This window comes from Elgaria multicarinata, chromosome 9 (genome assembly GCF_023053635.1).
Source record: "Elgaria multicarinata webbii isolate HBS135686 ecotype San Diego chromosome 9, rElgMul1.1.pri, whole genome shotgun sequence".
Lineage (NCBI taxonomy): Eukaryota > Metazoa > Chordata > Lepidosauria > Squamata > Anguidae > Elgaria > Elgaria multicarinata.
Window position 1 is genome coordinate 48862722 of NC_086179.1, and position 17463 is coordinate 48880184.

At 39.4% G+C, this 17463-nt stretch overlaps 1 protein-coding gene across 1 annotated transcript in view; it reads right to left on the minus strand.

Annotated features, from left to right (window-relative positions):
* Window positions 1-17463, minus strand: part of METTL25 (methyltransferase like 25) — a 54699-nt gene that overhangs the window by 16230 nt on the left and 21006 nt on the right. Inside the window, exons 6-9 of the mRNA XM_063133828.1 lie at window positions 8384-8478; window positions 5229-5258; window positions 2800-2873; window positions 1082-1175 (exon numbers count right to left, since the gene is read on the minus strand). Of these exons, the coding sequence (XP_062989898.1) occupies window positions 1082-1175; window positions 2800-2873; window positions 5229-5258; window positions 8384-8478 (293 nt within the window). The remainder of the gene's footprint in view (window positions 1-1081; window positions 1176-2799; window positions 2874-5228; window positions 5259-8383; window positions 8479-17463) is intronic.

A 17463-nucleotide genomic window follows, 5' to 3' on the forward strand; every position in this document is an offset into this window, starting at 1 on the left:
GAGTCTGCCTTCAGGTTCTACTACTTCAGTGCATGTTTATTCTACCCAGGCTTCAAAAAAAATATACAGAGGTCATTTCCATGACAATATAAGGGAAAACATTTCATAACAACCACATTAATGACTTAGCATTGGAGACACCAAGTCTACTAAGGCTCCCTTTAGCTAACATTGGTACCAATAAGAAACTCAGCCCAAATTAATAGTTTTCTAGAGATTGCTGTCGTTCAGCTTATGACTGTTGTTCTGCATCTGCCCCTTTCAGGGAATCACATACCTCAGGCATTGAAGCCTGTTAATATTTCTGCAAAATAATCTATTAAATCTATCTCCTCCTGACTGGATTACACAGCAATCCCTTTGAAGGTCACCTTCCTAAAATCTGATCAGTCCCTAGATTCTACTGAAGCAGTGCAATATTCCAAAGACTAACAAAAACTCATTTTATTGAAGCAATGAATACTCTTGTTCAAATCTGATCTTTTCTTAATACTCACTGGTGAATTCAAGGTATTCTGCCATATGCTGCCATATTTATATTTTGCCATACCAATATCCACCAAGTCACTGCTGAAGGAAAGACTGGGTTACCTTTATTCCTAATTTCAAAAGGGTGTCTTTTATTTTGAAGTTTTACACTTTATTGATTAAACACAAAACCTCTGGGTATGTGATGTAAGTCTTTTATTTCAACAGAGAGCTTGTCCACAGAATTCATATCTGATCTCTGCAGCATTGCTTAATAGTTATATTTAGGGACTTTGGCTTTGGAAGAGTGTGCAGGAATCAGCAATACTGCAGCAGTTGATGGCACACTGTCACTTGCCACAGTAGGCCCAGATGCCCCTTCAGTGCTTCAGAGAAGAGAAGAGCAGCATGGAGGCCTGATCTTGCAGCTCGTGAAGTGAAGGGAGCAGGACGCTAGTGAGCTGGGCAAGCATCGGAGGGAGCAGGAGTCAGCAGTGCCCCCCAAATCATCTGCAATTAATGCTGCCCTCCCTTGCCTGTAGCTTCTTGCTTTTTAGTAATTATAGTAAATTAATTAATTGTAAGAGTGGAAGAACATCTCCCCGATACTTACCTTTGACTCATCAAGGTCAAGCTTTTTTAAAGATTTCCGAACATAATCCGTGAAGGAAGATGATTTAGAAAACACTTTGCCAATATTACGATCCCTGAAATGATAAAATGAGATTTATTTTTTGTTCTTGTTACATTAAAAGAATATATATTCATCATTCCACAAGGGCAGGTTGCTTACCTGTAACAGTTGTTCTTCGAGTGATCATCTGTGCACTCACATATATGGGTTGTGTTTGCTCAGAGCCCCTTATGAAACATTCTAGAGCTGATGTTTCAGGAGACCTGTCCCCCGCTTTCCCCGTGTGCATGCCTAAAGGCTGCAGCTCCCGCTCAGTTCCCAGACTTACAGAGAGCAGGTGCTGGTAACAAATACAGCATCAGACGCAGGGAGGAGGGTGGATTGTGTGAGTAGGTTGTGACAGAGGTGATTGGCAGTGCCTGAGTGCACAGGTAACCAAAACAAATCAAAACACTAGTGGATAGGAGAAGAAACAGTAAAGGAAGAAAAAGAATAAAATGAAGAAAAAAGAAGTAGAATACTCAGCTCGTGCTCTGACGAGAAACTCATAAGAGAGAATGCTCCTAGATGCTTCTGCTGTGGTGATAAAAAGAAACTGAGCGGGAGCCACATCCTTTAGGTATGTGCCCTGGGGAGAATGAGGGCGGGTCTCCTGCCAAAAATCTCAGCTCTAGAATGATTGGGATGGGCTATTTGCAGGTGCATGAGTCACAGAGACTACAAAGAACTTATCTACTGTATATATTAACAAGGGTTTAATATATGCTTGAACTATGCCGACTCATATTCTCAAACAAATTATTTAACCATTAAAAACCCTTTCTAATTCGTTATATACAGATTTCTGATAAATTATTATATGCATGCATGTTTGTATAAGAGTTCTTCTAGAAAGTGATTGACAATCTATTTGACATTAAGAAACTGCAGCAAATGTCCTTGAACAGTATAAAGAGCTTCTTCCTTCGCAACTACATAAAGAATTCAGATAAAACAAAATGCATTTATATTAACTGGGATAGTTACATTTTTGCAAATTAAGAAAAGAAAGAGACAATGGGACTATAATACGCAGCTCACACATTCTTTGTATCACGTAGATTATAGGCACAGAAGTGTGTGGGGTTCAAAATGGAATATGTCTAGTTGGAAGTGAGTGAAAGGTTGACATGAAGACCTATGTTCAAAGCCTATCTCTGCCTTGGGAAAGTCACATACTCTCAAAATCAATTCTTAGCCTGTAATGATAATGACCTATCTTACAATTGAGAAGATGAACAATAAGTATTAAGAATTTTCTCCAGTTAAAGTGCTGATGAATTATTAATAATGGCTCACAGAAGGCATCATTCATTCTTTTGTTATTTTACCTGCTTTTCAGGCATATTGCATGTATCATTTTGAGATTGCAGAGTTGGGTTTGCCAAGCTTTTTACAAAAAAGACAACATGTAATTTACCAGTTCCTTCTCACCAATCAACTTAATTAAAGGAGAATTTAAAGGGTGATCTTGCTTGGAACAGAATCTGTAGAGCCCAAGTCAGATTTATAGATCTGCAATCAAAGAGATACTCTTAGGACACTAAAGGTTTGCTGTACTTTCAATACAAGCATTCTTCTCAGGTTTCACTGCCAACATGAATAATAGGAGACAAAAGTGTCTTTCCTTAATGATACGTCAAATTACAGCACAGTACCTTCTTTTGACTCCATAAAATTCTTCTACAATAACCTGTAGGACAGCTCGATAAAACAATGATTCTGTAGGCAGCTGCAAAACATCAAAGAACAGCAGGAAGTTAAGTTGGAACCAAACACTACAACTAGAACAGTGAAAATAGTTGGCTGTCTTCAACTAATTATTGGTTTATGTTCATTCCACCTACTATTACTAGCAAGTCTCTTGTTTCCAAGTTCATTGTTCTTTAGAAATATAACGATGTAACCATAATTGTTGGAAAAAATAAACACAGGAAACAGCAAACAATGAGTGAAACTGGGAAGAAGACTATAGGAAAAAGAGAGCCCCATAGGCCAAATTATGCTATTTGTTATGTTGGTTTTACTGCAGAAACGTACCCATTTAAGTTTAATCTATTTCTCTAAAGTCAGAGGGAAAACATTTTGCAAGTATTAAATGTGCTCTTTTCCTCTCTAACAACTTCATCTTCTTTCCCTGATGTATATAGAAAGCACTATGCTTCTAAAAACAGTGCAATGTGTTGAAGAACTTCATACCTTGAAGAATGAACTATGTGTTTACATAAGAAAAGGTAATGCTTGCGCCTCTTTAAAATGCAGGGCCAAATTCATCCCCTGTGTAAACTCTACTGAGGTCAATGTGTTTGCAGCAGGGACACATTGGCTTGTAAATCTGGTGTGCTGAACAGTCATACAGCTTGTGTACATATACCAAAAGGGATGATAAATGGAGCAGTAATGATTTAAAGTATCCACAGAAAGAATTTAGATGGGGATTTAAAAACAAAGAAAATTGAGAGTCCTGCCAAAACCAAGTATTTGCAATAAATCAAGGCAAATCCTTCCAATACTTTCCCATTTTTATATCTTCAGCTGTGTAAGACTAATATTGAGAAGAAAATTCACTGATCGTTCATTGGCCCAGGTTAGGAAGCCATTTGAAACTGCCCACTATGTTTCTGGTTAAATGTCAGAAAATTAATTGTATGATGAAGAATCTGGCCTTAAGTTATTCCAATATTAGTCTATAAACTGAGAAATAAAATTTCAGTAACAAATAATTCTTATGGAAAGATCTGAACTTGCGGCAATACATTATGGGAAAATATAGGCAGGTACCCAACTATAAAAACTGAAAGGAGAGAGGCGTGTGAGAGTTCATAAACTTTTTTTTTTTAAGCTGACTCCATTACTGGAAAAATATGCAATATTCTAAAAGAAAAGCTACATACAAACTTTGTGAGATGCCCAGCTAAAGAGACAATTTTGCTAAGGCTTACCCACAACAACAATCTCTATTGACTTGTGAACACAAAGAGCCAGTTTACATTGCTAATCATTGTGCACATGCACACTCAGCCAAGGGGAGAAATGCTGTACAGATGGGGGGATGCAACATTTTCAAGCAGTTGCAGTCAGAGAAATGGTCCAAAATCTTTTGATGTGGATCAGTTCATAAATCCTATAATTAATAAATAGCCTTGTGCTTGCTTTCTCCATGTGGTCAAGTACCCACGTAAATAGCAAGTGGAATAACTTTGCAGTGTAACCAAACTGGAACTGACATATAGTCCATAATTATTTGTTCCTCATTAATGAAATGTGAATCACTAAATATATTTTGTGGAGATCTGAGTGCCTATACTCTCCTTTCGGGTTTCTGTGATCATAAAGGTATTTTCTGAATGTTGTGCAGTGTTTTCTGTGCAAACTCAAGCAATGTATTCAAGTATATGAAATTGACGCCACTGATCCACACAAGATAAGGGTCTATTTAGAAAGAACTCCTTGGCCTGCAACAGTGAGCAAGTGGGGCAAAAATTGCCACAGACATAATGCAAATACAATCCAAATGAACTCTTGGAAAGAGGACTGAATGGAGAATGGGCTGCAATTAGGTCACATATTTTTGTAGGTTAGGGAAGAAACCCCTCTAATTCTCAAGGGAACAATTTAACTTCATATTTTCACTGAGGTACCTTTAGACTCAGAAAAGAAGTTTTCATTTTAAATTTGTATGAGGCCGCACAAAAGAAACCAGTTTACATTAAGACTATAATCCTGCACCCATTTATTCACTAGTCCTAAAGAATTTCTCTTGACTTCAAATGAGGCTACTACAATGAAGTAAGCTGATAGAGGACTAAACCACAAGACATCTAGAGTTCTTTTAATGAATGCTCTTTCTATTTCAGTCACTCTTAATTAACTGAAGAAAATTATGTTTCATCATCACTCCATGAAGACCAGGAAATAAAAATGCAATTTCATGGTGTTGATGCAGAATATCAATCTGCCTCCAATTCAAGTTTTGCTGTTTGCTAACTCTTCGATTCCAGCAAACTACAAGTTCAGCACAAGGTCATGTATTCAAAGAGAGAAAATACTTTGTCACTAGAAGGGTTAAGTACACAACATTACTCACCACTTGGCCAACTGCAACTCGTTCCAGAGCCTTTAAAAGGCAGGGGAAGTGGAGGGGGGGGGGTGCAGAGAGAGAAAGAGAAATAGCTGTGTTTATTGTTTTATCTGAACATTTTATAGGCAGATGGCATAAAGGAAAAATAAGTTATTAACAGATTATGTGATAAAAATGAGGTTGTTGGCTGAAAAGTATTATCACCGCTACATGTTACTTAAAAGTGTAATCTAGGATTCGTAATTAGAATGGAATGTATACATATACTTCTGCAAACAGCTGAGAGAATACTAGGCTGAACATTTTCAAGTATTTTTTCTGAATTTAATGAACTATTCATTTTTGTCTCCAGTGAGTTTCCTAGTCCATATTCAATAAAGTATATAGTGGAAAACAATGGTGTATTATTAGTTATGCCTGCAAACCGTGACATGAAAATGAAGGGGGGGGGGGACTTAATAAAACTGGAAGTAGGATACAAATTCAATTCTATGGACAACAAAAACATCTACTGATCTCTTCTCGTTAACACCTAACCTTAATAAAATAATATCTTAGCACATAACCTCTATAACCTCTATAAAAATATTAACATTAAGTGCCTCCCTGTCCCTCCAGCCTATACTCTCATTCAAACACTAAATTTGACTATTCTTTCTCCCACCCACACTGCAATACCATATTTTCTTTCAATTACACACATGCACTCAAAATGTATGTAAATCCCTTTCTTATACCTTTCTTACTTTTCAGTGCTGAAGAGATACATGCCTTTTTTCCTGTGTCGACAGATTCTAGGTACCCATTTTTTGTTCTCCATACCCTTTCTTCTTGTGACAGGTGGATACTTAATTAACAATTGTGTGAATGGTTTTATTTAAATAAATAGCAGTTATGGTGGTGGCGGATCTGGCTGAGAACCTAGGGGTAGGTATGTAGCTTTAACCCTTTACACCTCACTTGAGTCCCAATCTCAACTGGACCCCACTTCAGTCCCAATCTGAATTGGCATGAATGGAAGTGGGAACAAACAGCAATGGAAGGCAAAGCGTTAAATTTCCTCTATCTTTCCATCAGGTCCTGATCTGGATAAGGCACATAGCACCTATTTGGTTTTTTAAAAAAATGTCCACAAAATTGCAAAGTGTACATCAAGTTTAGTCCTTAGTTTATATGCTTTTGGGGTAGGGTAATGATTTGTGTTTTTCCCCCTTTTGACACAGTGTTTAAATACCAATTCATAATAGTAAATAATATGAACAGCTCGTTCCTCACTCAGACTTAGCACAGAACCTTTCCTGCTTACCCATCTGACACAATCATGGATGTTCGCTCCCGACAAAGTCAGTGCAACATATTTGCTCCACCTATCAGAGACCAGGCTGTAAGTGATATGGAAGAAGACCCCCACCCCAGTCAGCTTCCATCCTTTTCCTCTTCCTCCTGTACATGCTGCAATGAAATGTCTCAATGGCCTTTTAGCATGGCAAAATCTTCACATGACCGCTGTCTGGCGTTCAGGAAAGCAGTAACTGAACAGGCTGATTTACATGTACACAGTCTGTTTCTCCTCATTTTGGAGGTGTTTTTTAAAACCCATTAGAGGTTGGTTCTTTGAAGTGTACACGTCTGCAAACTTCAGGGATCTCCTAGTACTGCTGATAACTTCTCCTTGTAAGTGGGTGGTGTCATTACAGCTACGTAAGCACTGGCACTTATTGCCTGAACATCAGATACAGAACTTGTAATAAGATGGATTCTAGACACTCCATCCCGCCGCCCCCACATTCATCTCCATTTTCCCCCAAACAAATGATCAGCATTCAATGGCACTGAGTAGGCTTAATCTTTACTGAGCTGTTTTGGATTCCCCCCACCCACTTTGAATTGTTTTCCAAAAGATTTGTTTCACTCCTGATACCTCCCTCTTGTGTGCAGATGGTACCATTTTGGCTATGTAAACAATGGTACTCACAGCTTGAAGACTGGAAATGGGGAATGACGATAATGACAAGTACATATGGAATGAGTTGCAGAAGACATTCAAGTAACATAAAGGATAATCTAACTCACTAAAATCTTTCTTGCTTTAAAAGAAAGAACTAATGGTTGAGGAGAATTTAATGTAGGTCTGAACTCCGTAAACCAAGCAGTCGTTTCCCAAATGCAATCACCTTGTTCCTCCAAAGACACATCTTGCTTGAATCCAATCAGTGCTGGAAGGATCCTAACTCACAGGAATCAGGAATCTACATTACGATAATCCTTTCAATAATCTGCTGCTTGAATTGAGACCTGTCTGTAGTGGCCACTGGATTCTTAATCCCAGCCATGTTTCCTTACATCACTAAACATATACAAGTGTAAAAATAGCCCACCACCAGTAAAGAAATATAGCAGCATCCCTGTAGGTATTGCCATGTTGCTTACATATACTAGACATATTTTTCCATTGTGCATAGGCAGCATATATGTAAACATGGCTTCCGCAAGTAGGCATCCAGTAAACAACATCCCCCCCCAAAAAAATGTGGGGCAATGTGATAGGAGGAGAAAAGATAGGCCTACTGAAGAAAATGGGTGTAAGGGAAGCAAAATCTGTCTGAAGGAATTATGAAAATTGAGACAGAGGAAGTCAAAAAAGAAAAACTGAGGCATATAAGAGGATCAGACAAGGATTAAATAAGCATTTGGTTCAAAGGAAAGATGTGTATTTCAAGATTGGGATAGTGTTGCAACCAGGAGCAGCAGAGCAGTTCTAATACTCTGATCTGGTTAACACTTTGTAGATTCCGCTGGCCCATTTTAATTCACAGCTAGCAACTGTGAAAATATAACAAAGTGCACACATTTTCTTCTTACTGCCAAGAAGAAACCGCCCAGAGAGCTTCGGCTATTGGGCGGTATAGAAATGTAATAAATAAATAAATAAATAAATAAATATCTTCTGCTCTAAGCCATATCTCATTTGAGTTCAACCCAACAAACCTGTGACTAAATTTTCACCTATGACCATTGTTTTCTACTTGCAGCAGGCATAAAATGTGTTAAGCTGGAGGGCTAATACCTTATAAATCCTTATAACTGATCATAGATACCATTAATTATGTCGTTCTACCTAAGTGTGCAAGTGAAATATTAAGGAAAAAAAGAAACTATACCAAACAGGCTGCCATTCTGGCATTGCGACCACAGAACCAGCCTTCTTCCTTTAAATACCGGCACATAGGGAAACCCCATGTTCCCTGGATCCCATCTGCAGAAGAAAGAGGAACAAAATATTAGTTTTCAAAAACATCTAAACTGATTAATGAGAACACATTAAAGCATTATAAAAGACGTTTTACATGCTATTACATTTAACAACTCAAATAGCAATATGAAAAGATACTTTATTTGATGAGGGACCTGCATCTAACACACACACACACCGTTTTCTAAAGATTAGCTATTATTTCAATTTTAAATTAAATATCCTGTACAATAGGATTTTAATAAATAAATAAATAAATAAGTACGTACACCACTACATTGTCCAGTATAAAAAAAATTATAAGGTTTCAGCAAGCCAGCTTAGAACAATGGCACTTGTTTAATACATGGGGTGTTTTGTGTTTTTCATCACACAAATGGCTAAAGCCCAAACATTTCTGGCAACTCTGCAGGGAAAATCCATGTTGAGTGGGATTAATCCTTGTGGTAAACATGTTCATATGAATAACAGTACTTTCACCTTTAGCATCCCTTTGCACCAAATCCACTGCTGTTGTCCTAGCCTTGTAAACCTCACGCTGCTTCTTACCCCATACTGCGGTAAAAATCATTTCCCTACCTTGCTACATCACAGCACTTCATCCAATCCACTGCCATGCAATATAGATGCTCTGAATGAACAAGGGAGCAAGTTAGACTATATAATTCATGGGTTGTATGGCATAGTGAACCCTCCCTCCTTCTAAAAAAATATATGTACCTCACTTCTCCATCATCCTTGATGGGTATATGTTTCTAGGAAAGAAAGCATGAAAAAGAGACACCAGCCCTATATCCTGGGATGGTTTCTGTGCATCCAAATGCCACACAGGGGATCCCGTGAGCAGGCAGGGGCGATCCCTCCATTTTCCTGGGATAACCCTTAGGTGTAGAAAGGGCCAGAGTGTCTCTTAATTGTCAAAGCACCTACAATGTCATCAATATTTTAGAAAGAAGCACTGTCTTTACTATTTCCTTCATAAATAAGTGTAGGAATACAGAAGTAGTGTGTGTGTGTGTGTGTGTGTGTGTGTGTGTGTGTGTAGCGTGACTGCACATATGGTATATTATAGCAGCACACCAGAAATAAAATGGCTTTAAATAAACAAACAAGTTTAAGTCCCACCAATTAATGGAATATCCAGATTGAAGTCATTGACACCAATTTCAGCTGAAGAATTGCCTGTGATTTGTGTTTTCCTTGAAAAGCAAACTATTTGTGAGTGATAAATGTAAATGGGATGAAAGCCCTTCTTTAAAGACTCTTTCCCACTAAATTTGGGACAGGAGATATATAGCTGTACAGCCTGCATGGTGCCAGGCTGTTCAAAACATTCAAGTCCCAGAAATTCTGTTTTTGTTGCCAGCCACATCCATTAATTAAGGCAATTTTTAGTCTAAAACTAAAACATTTTCTTGATTAATTACAGTACCTATTCTTCCTTGCTCCATTCTCAGCACTGATTTTTGGTGAGAATTTATGGAGAAAAGGAAGAAGTGGACCTTACTCTTCCATGCTCTCCTTTATTTGATCTGGTTCACACATAACAACAACCCATCGGTTAAAACACCAATGGATTGTCATGCAAGAGCAACACAGAACAGGTTTGTTGTTGGGTTAATAGTGGGTTGTTTAGCCCCGAAACAACCCAGCTATATAGATTAAAACATCATACCCAGCAGCAGCTGATTGTGGTTTGCTGAGCCAATTGTGGGTTGTGGAGTAAAGTGGAAGAGGCAAGTGCACTGTAGGCAGTGCATCCACGTGTTCCCAACAACCTGATGTTATGTGTGTACAGCCCAGTATGTTCAATAGGTTGTGTGCAAAGAATCAGATCCTGAGAATAACTGATGCCCTTCTAAAACAATTAAAAATCCCATTGGCTTTCGAAAAGAAGTGGGGAAAGTCACATCCTTCACCACAACCTAATTACAATGTAAATCAATAGTCTGGCCACAAAGTGAGAGAAAATGAGGCTAGCTCCTAAGTGTTAGTTCAATATATATATTGATGTCTACATATTCAACATTCAAGAAACCTTCTGACAATTGATTTGTATGGGATATTTAACAGAAAATTATAAAATACGTTCTAGTCACCTGAGGAAGAATAGAAAGACACTTACTTATTAAAGTGATTCCACTTAAGCACAACTCAAACTTCCCTCACTGCAGATTTGCCTACAGCAATCAATACAAACTGAAAATGTACACAGCCTTATTTTGTTGTAGTATTGGAAAACAAGAATGCCCCACACCATGGCCAACTGTTCAGGAATCTAATTCACATGTGCAGCAAAGTTACAGCCACACAAAAAGTTACAATCAATTATTACTGCTGTTACCAATAGCACTACTCAAGAACACATATTATTTAAAGCTGTATATTTACATAAATAAAACAACAATAGTATATTGTGACTGAAAGCACCTTGTAGCTTTGTATAAATTAAATATTAAGGAGCAGTATGAATGTGCAAATTGGAATATATTTATTATTCACATTTATATTCTGCCTTATTTGCTAAAGAACTATCAATGTCATTAATAGCTTAAAACAATACAAATAAAAACAAGAACATTAAAAGCAATAGGTTAAAACTACCTAAATTAAAAGGGTAGATTAAAAAGATGTCTTCATCTCCTTTCTAAAACTCAAAAGAGTGGGGACTAATTGAAGCTCTTCAGGGAGCATATTCAAGTTTAGGAGTGACACAAGGGAAAGCCCATTCACAAGTGGTCAACAAATGAGAATCCTCAAAAGAGCCTCTTCTTCAGAGCTTAACACAAGAAAAAAATCATAATGAGACAAGCAGTCCTTTAGCCAGGTCCCAAGCCGATTAGGACTTTGAAAGTTAAAATGAAGGCCTAGAATGGCACCCAGAAAGCAACTCGCAACCAGTGCAGTTCTTTCAAGACAGGTATAATATGGTCCTGATACCTGATACATTTTATATCACGAAGTATGAATGTAATGTAACGTGTATTGTTGATAAAAATTCATTGTATTCCACAGGTAAACTTTTCATAATAATCTAAGTGTAAGTGATTAGTACTAGAGTGATTAGCTATGTATGCTATAAGTAAGCTATAACTACAAAAATGTGTTCTTACAACAGGGGCAAAAAAGCTTGCCACAGGTGGTTGATCAATTTTTGTAAGTAAAAAGCTCATTACCACAAAATCTTCACAAGGGTGCTTCTGAAATAAACTGTAAGCCTGGCTGCATTAGGGAGAGGACCTCCTGAGGTCAGGATTAGAAGGCATGATTAAGTCCAAAACATTAAGGTGTATAGATGTGATTAAGATAAAGGAACTAGAGCTGTTGCTAGGTAGAATATTGTAAGTGGTAAGATTTTGACATCGTTGATGAGAGAGATCCTATGAGAACAAGAAGCCTATCATACAAGATTATCTAAGCTCTGTCAACCATGCCTGCCAGATAGGTAACTAAAAATCTTAATGATGACTGCTTTGTTGGTTGAGAGGAATAGAATGGTATTTAAAATAAATAACATGTTAGCCACTATTTCTATTATGCTTCTAATCATCCTACTTGCATTGTATGTAGGAATGTGTTTGGCTTGTTTCATAATTGCAAAGTTTTAATACTGTTTGAGCAATAAATATATATTTTGTGATATCCTCCTGTTGCTACCCCAGTGTGGTGTATGGCTAGAGTGTTGGGAGTCGGGAGATCCAGGTTCTAGTCCCCACTTGGCCATGGAAGCTCACTGGGTGACTTTGGGCCAGTCAGACTCTCAGCCCAACCTGCCTCACAGGGTTGTTGTTGTGAGGAAAAAATGTAGAGGAGGAGGAGGATTATGTATGCCACCTTGGATTCCTTAGAGGAAAAAAGGTGGGATATAAGTGTAATAAATAAATAAATAAATAAATAAATAAATATTTGGCTCGAGCAGTGTTTCAGGGACCACAACCTATAAATTACTTCTTGAAGCCCAGTACACTCAGCTGGGATTTACACATCTGTTGCTGAGTGGGGTCTGTCCATACAGCCGCTGTTTTCTCTTTTGGTCAGGTGAATCACAGACACACTTGTTCAGGTAAGAGAAACAAAGTAATCAGATGGAATAGGAATGGGTCTCCCATCTCATTTATACCAATTGTAAGTTCTGGATGGTCTTCAAAGGTAAACATATGTAGAGTGGATTGCAATAGTATAAACATGATGTAACCAAGTCAGACCAATTTAGGAAGGATCACACCTGGTGCACAAAGTGCAATAGCGCAAATGCACTCTTTCCCACTATCATTACCACCTGAAGATTCATTGGTAGCATAGGATCAAAGAGCACTTCCAAGCTACAAACATGATCAGGAGGAGTGCAACCCCTTCCAGAACAAGTTAAATCTCAGTCCCTGAAGCCAGGTCTACTGACCAACAAAACACCTCTGTTTAACCTCAGCTTGTCCACTCTCATCCAACCCATTACTGAATCCAGGCAACATTCCTTGGTTTCATGTAGCAAAGAACAATAGAGCATCATCAGCATATTGGTGATACCTAACTCTAAAGCTCCTACTGTCCTCTCCCAATGGTTTCATGTAAATGTTAAATAAAATGGGGGACAAGATAGAAACCTATGGACACTACAGGCCAACAGCCATTCAAAGAGTAATTCCCCAGTACTGCCAATTGGACATGGCTTGACAGAAAGGATTGAAACCACTAAAAAACAGCAGCCCTAGGCCCAGCCCCACTAAGCAGTTCAGAAAGATACTATGATATGGAGAGATGCTGAGATGTCCAAGAAAATCAATAGGGTCACGAGTTTTCAGCATGGGTCATTCACCAAGGCAACCAAAGCAGTCTCAGTCTCATATCCTCTGGGAACCTCATTCCACAAGCGGGGCGCCAGAACAGAAAACACCCTTTTCTTAGTAGCCACCCACTTCACTTCCTTTGGCAATGGCCCTTGGAGTAGGACTGCTGAAGACCCTCTTAGGGTCCTGTCAGATATATATGGGAGGAAATGGTCCATATATTCTTGGGCCAGACCTGCCTTAATCACAGAGTCCAAGTCAAGTTGCAAAGAATGAAGCAAATTGTTCAAAGCAAGCCATTGACTGCTTGAGCTCCCCTTATTTGGCATCAGGGACAGGGCGAACTGTCAAAAGGAAACCTCACACAGTATGGAAAAGCATTGCCAGTCTATTCTGTGAAGTAGTGATAGCGATAAGTAAGTTTTCTTTTCTATCCTCACCACCACAGTATATTACTTTAAATGGTCTTTCACCCATGTTTGGTTGGATTCAACCTGAGTTTTCCCCCCAACAGTCCTCTAGTCAACATCCCTCCTTTTTCATAGTCCTCAACTCCTTGTTAAACAAGGGAGCTAACCTGGCTCTACCAGGAGAAAGCACATGCTTGGGAGCAATATAAGACGATTAAATTACATTGTTCAATGTAAAATCATGGTGTGTATGTGTGTGTGTTCTTTAAAGTTCTAAGATGTCTTCTATAGTGTCAGAAAGATTCTCTGCCATCGTTGATATATAGCAAGTAACTGTCCCAAAGAAAAATTAAAAGAATGCAGAGCTCTCAAAGGTCATGAAGCAATGGATTTTTCTTTATCTCATTTCAAACTTAGGCAAACTTTCACTTTAGCTTGAAAAAGTACTTTAAATTTCCATTGTACACAAATGTATACAATCTTTACTCACATATGAGATATAAAAATAAAGAAAGAACCCAAAGTACTTTCAGGATTCATTTCGAACTTCTTCCGGGAAGCAATGGAATGCCCCAAGGCAAACAATAATTTTGTGCCAAACCTGCCAAAATATATATAACTGACTGAAGATCAGATACAGCTGTCAATGTAAATTACTCAGGACCTGCCAAGCACATCAAAAAGTCTCTGTATTAATCATACACTTATTAGCAGGGACTGCTTTAGGATGCTGGCCAAAGATAAACAGTGGAGCATGCCTTGATATGGAAACTATATCTCATAAGCACAAGGCTGGCACCAACAGAATTATCAGGATTTTTTTTTAATTACAAAGATTATTCTATAGGAGGTAGTCCTCAAAAATTGTATTCAAGCTTGGGTGGTTTATAGAGTATTAGTGACTAAGCTTTTTAAAAAGCAGATAGTAAAGCATGCAGCAGAACCCATCACCTACATTTTTATTATTTTCATATAGGTAAGCTTATCCATAAAGTGGATCAAAATTTCCTGATTTTAAGTTTAACAGTGCTAAATGTCATCAATATAAAAATATTAATCTGAAAAAGTATTAAAGCAAGGAACACATTAATTTTTAAAGCAAACTTAGGTCACAAACCCACAGAGTAAGGCTTGCTTCAGTCTGATGAAATCCATGAGCTTAAGTGCATCAAAATTGTAGACCTAGACTTCAATTCTAGATGTAGTTATTTCTAGGGCTGTGCACACCCTCCCTGAACCGCTTCGGATCCCGATCCGGACCTTCCAGATTGGACCTGAACCGGTTCAAGGTCGATCCGGACCGGACCTGATCCGGAGCGAGGGCCGGAGGTACGGAGCGATATTCAGACGCCATTTTGCCCGCCCTTACCTGCCTCTGCAGCGGACAGCAGAGGCAGGTAAGTGGGGACAAAATGGGGGCCGAATACGCCCCCCTCCCCCCTTACCTGGCTCCACCGTCCGCCACAACATGGACCACGGTGGCAGCAGACAGCGGAGCCAGGTAAGCCCCCCTCCCCCACTTACCTGGCTCCGCTGCCGTCACCGCTGCGGTCCATGTGGAGGCTTCCAATGCCACCCACGCCTAAGGCTGGAAATAGGCTGCGGCCTTAGGCGTGGGCAGCAGTTGAAGCAGCCACATGGACTGCGGCGGCGGAGCCAGGTAAGTCCCCATCTCCTGGCTCTGTCGCCATCGCCACACGATTCGTCATGGCGGCAGAGCCAGGTAAGCCACCTCCCCCTTACCTGGCTGTGGCAGCGACGGAGCCAGGTAAGCCCCGTCCCCCACTTACCTGGCTCCATTGTCTGCCACTTACCTGGCTCCATTGTCGCAGTCCATGCAGCAGCTTCGACTGCTGCCCATGCCTAAGGCTGGAAATAGGCTGCGGCCTATTTCTGGCCTTAGGCATGGGCGGCAGTCGAAGCCATCGCACAGACCGTGATGGATGACGAAGCCAGTTAAGCTCCCCTCCCCCTTACCTGGATCCGCCATCACTGCTGCACGGACCGCTGCAGTGGCAGATGGGGGAGCCAGGTAAACTCCCCTCCCTACTTACCTGGCTCCGAAGCTTCAGAACGGTCTGAATTGCTTCAGACCATTCCGAACTGCTTCGGGTCGATCTGGACCTCCCCCAATCTTCTCCGGAACCGGGCTTAGGAGGTCCGGATTGGCCCGCTCCGCTTCGGATTCGGGGATCTGTAATGGAGCGGAGCACACCCCTAGCTATTTCCTTGTAAGCAAGGCTGTACCAACCCAAGGAAACACACAAAAACCCTGTAGAGTACAGTACTGAATACAAAATTCATGATAATCTGTCAGCTTTAGGTTTTTTTAAAAAATTAAAAATCAAGCATGTTCCTAATTGCCAAAATATCCAAAAAAACGAAGAATGTCTGAATAAGAATCCATCACCATCTACTGAGTCCTGAAATTCAAATAAAAGATGAGCATCACTTCCCAGATTGCCGAATACATTCATGGCCCAAACCACACAACATATACAGTTATGATAATGCCCTCCCTCCCCAAAGCAGACCTATTAGCTTTTCATCCCAGGTTTGTTGCATCAATATGGACTATTTTTAAAATGCTGTATAGTTTACTATTTACTGCATGCCTTTGACTACAATCTGGAAGTTTTAAGAAGCTTATTTTCTAGGAGAGGGGAAAAGCATGTAAAGCTTTAATCTGTAAGACAAATATTTAGTTTATTCTTTTAAAAAATGTAATATATAAAATAAACAAATATAAACACAAGGTTTAAAACCGAAAACAGATTTTGAATTTATGCTTGGAAGACACCAAATCTTTCATATAAAAAAAGAAGTTATATGACAGATCTATTATAAGATCCCACATACTAATCATAAGCAATTAATCATTTTAATTAAGTATTCAGACAGAAAGGGTGACTTCTTATTGCTGGAACATCAAGTATTAAATAAAGTCATGAGGAGTTTGACACACTTCCTACTTCTTCAGATAGAATAAAACAAAGCCAATGTGCCCTCTTTAAAAAGTGAATGTGTCCTTTCTTTAAGTGATTTAAAACACGACTGTTAGGATATCAAAAAGATCTTGGAGTTACATAAAGACACTTGACAAAGTGTTCAAGACCCATGGCAAATAGTCAAAATTATATACTGATCCTAAATACGTTTAGTTTGCACCAAACAGTAGCAACAAAAATAACATAATGAAGATGTTGGCCAAGAAGCCAGTCTCTTTGTCTGGGTGCCAACTCTGAGATGTTAAAACTAATGTTGTGAGAGTCAGAGTGGCACACTATGGTGTAGAGAAGAGGTGTTTCTGCTCTCATGCCTTGTAGAGGAAGGTGGTAGAGATTTGAAGACTAAGGAGGGGAGCAGTGAACCCTGCTTGGTTGGGCCTTCCACATATACTGCATGTCCCAGGTATACCCTACTCTAGGGGTAGGCAACATGGTACCCATGAGTACCCATGTGCCTCCCGACACCTTTATTGGCACCCAACAAGGTGCTCTACCCCTCCCACATTTTTTAAAAAGTAAACACACTTTCTTACCTGCATGAGCACCAATGTGTGAAACGGGTTTTTCTATTGGTGCTGAAAACTGTTTGTTCAATTGAGTTGTTTAATATCTTGGGGCTCAGACTCACCTCTGCCTTGTAGAGGCAGATTCTTTGTGGCAGGTTACTTGTCCCTTTCCAAACCTTCCACGGCAACCATTTTGTAGGGGTGCCCAGGACAGTTTCTCAAATTGCCAAAAGTGCCCACAGCCCCAAAAGGCGGCCTATTTATGGCCACTTTTTCTAGC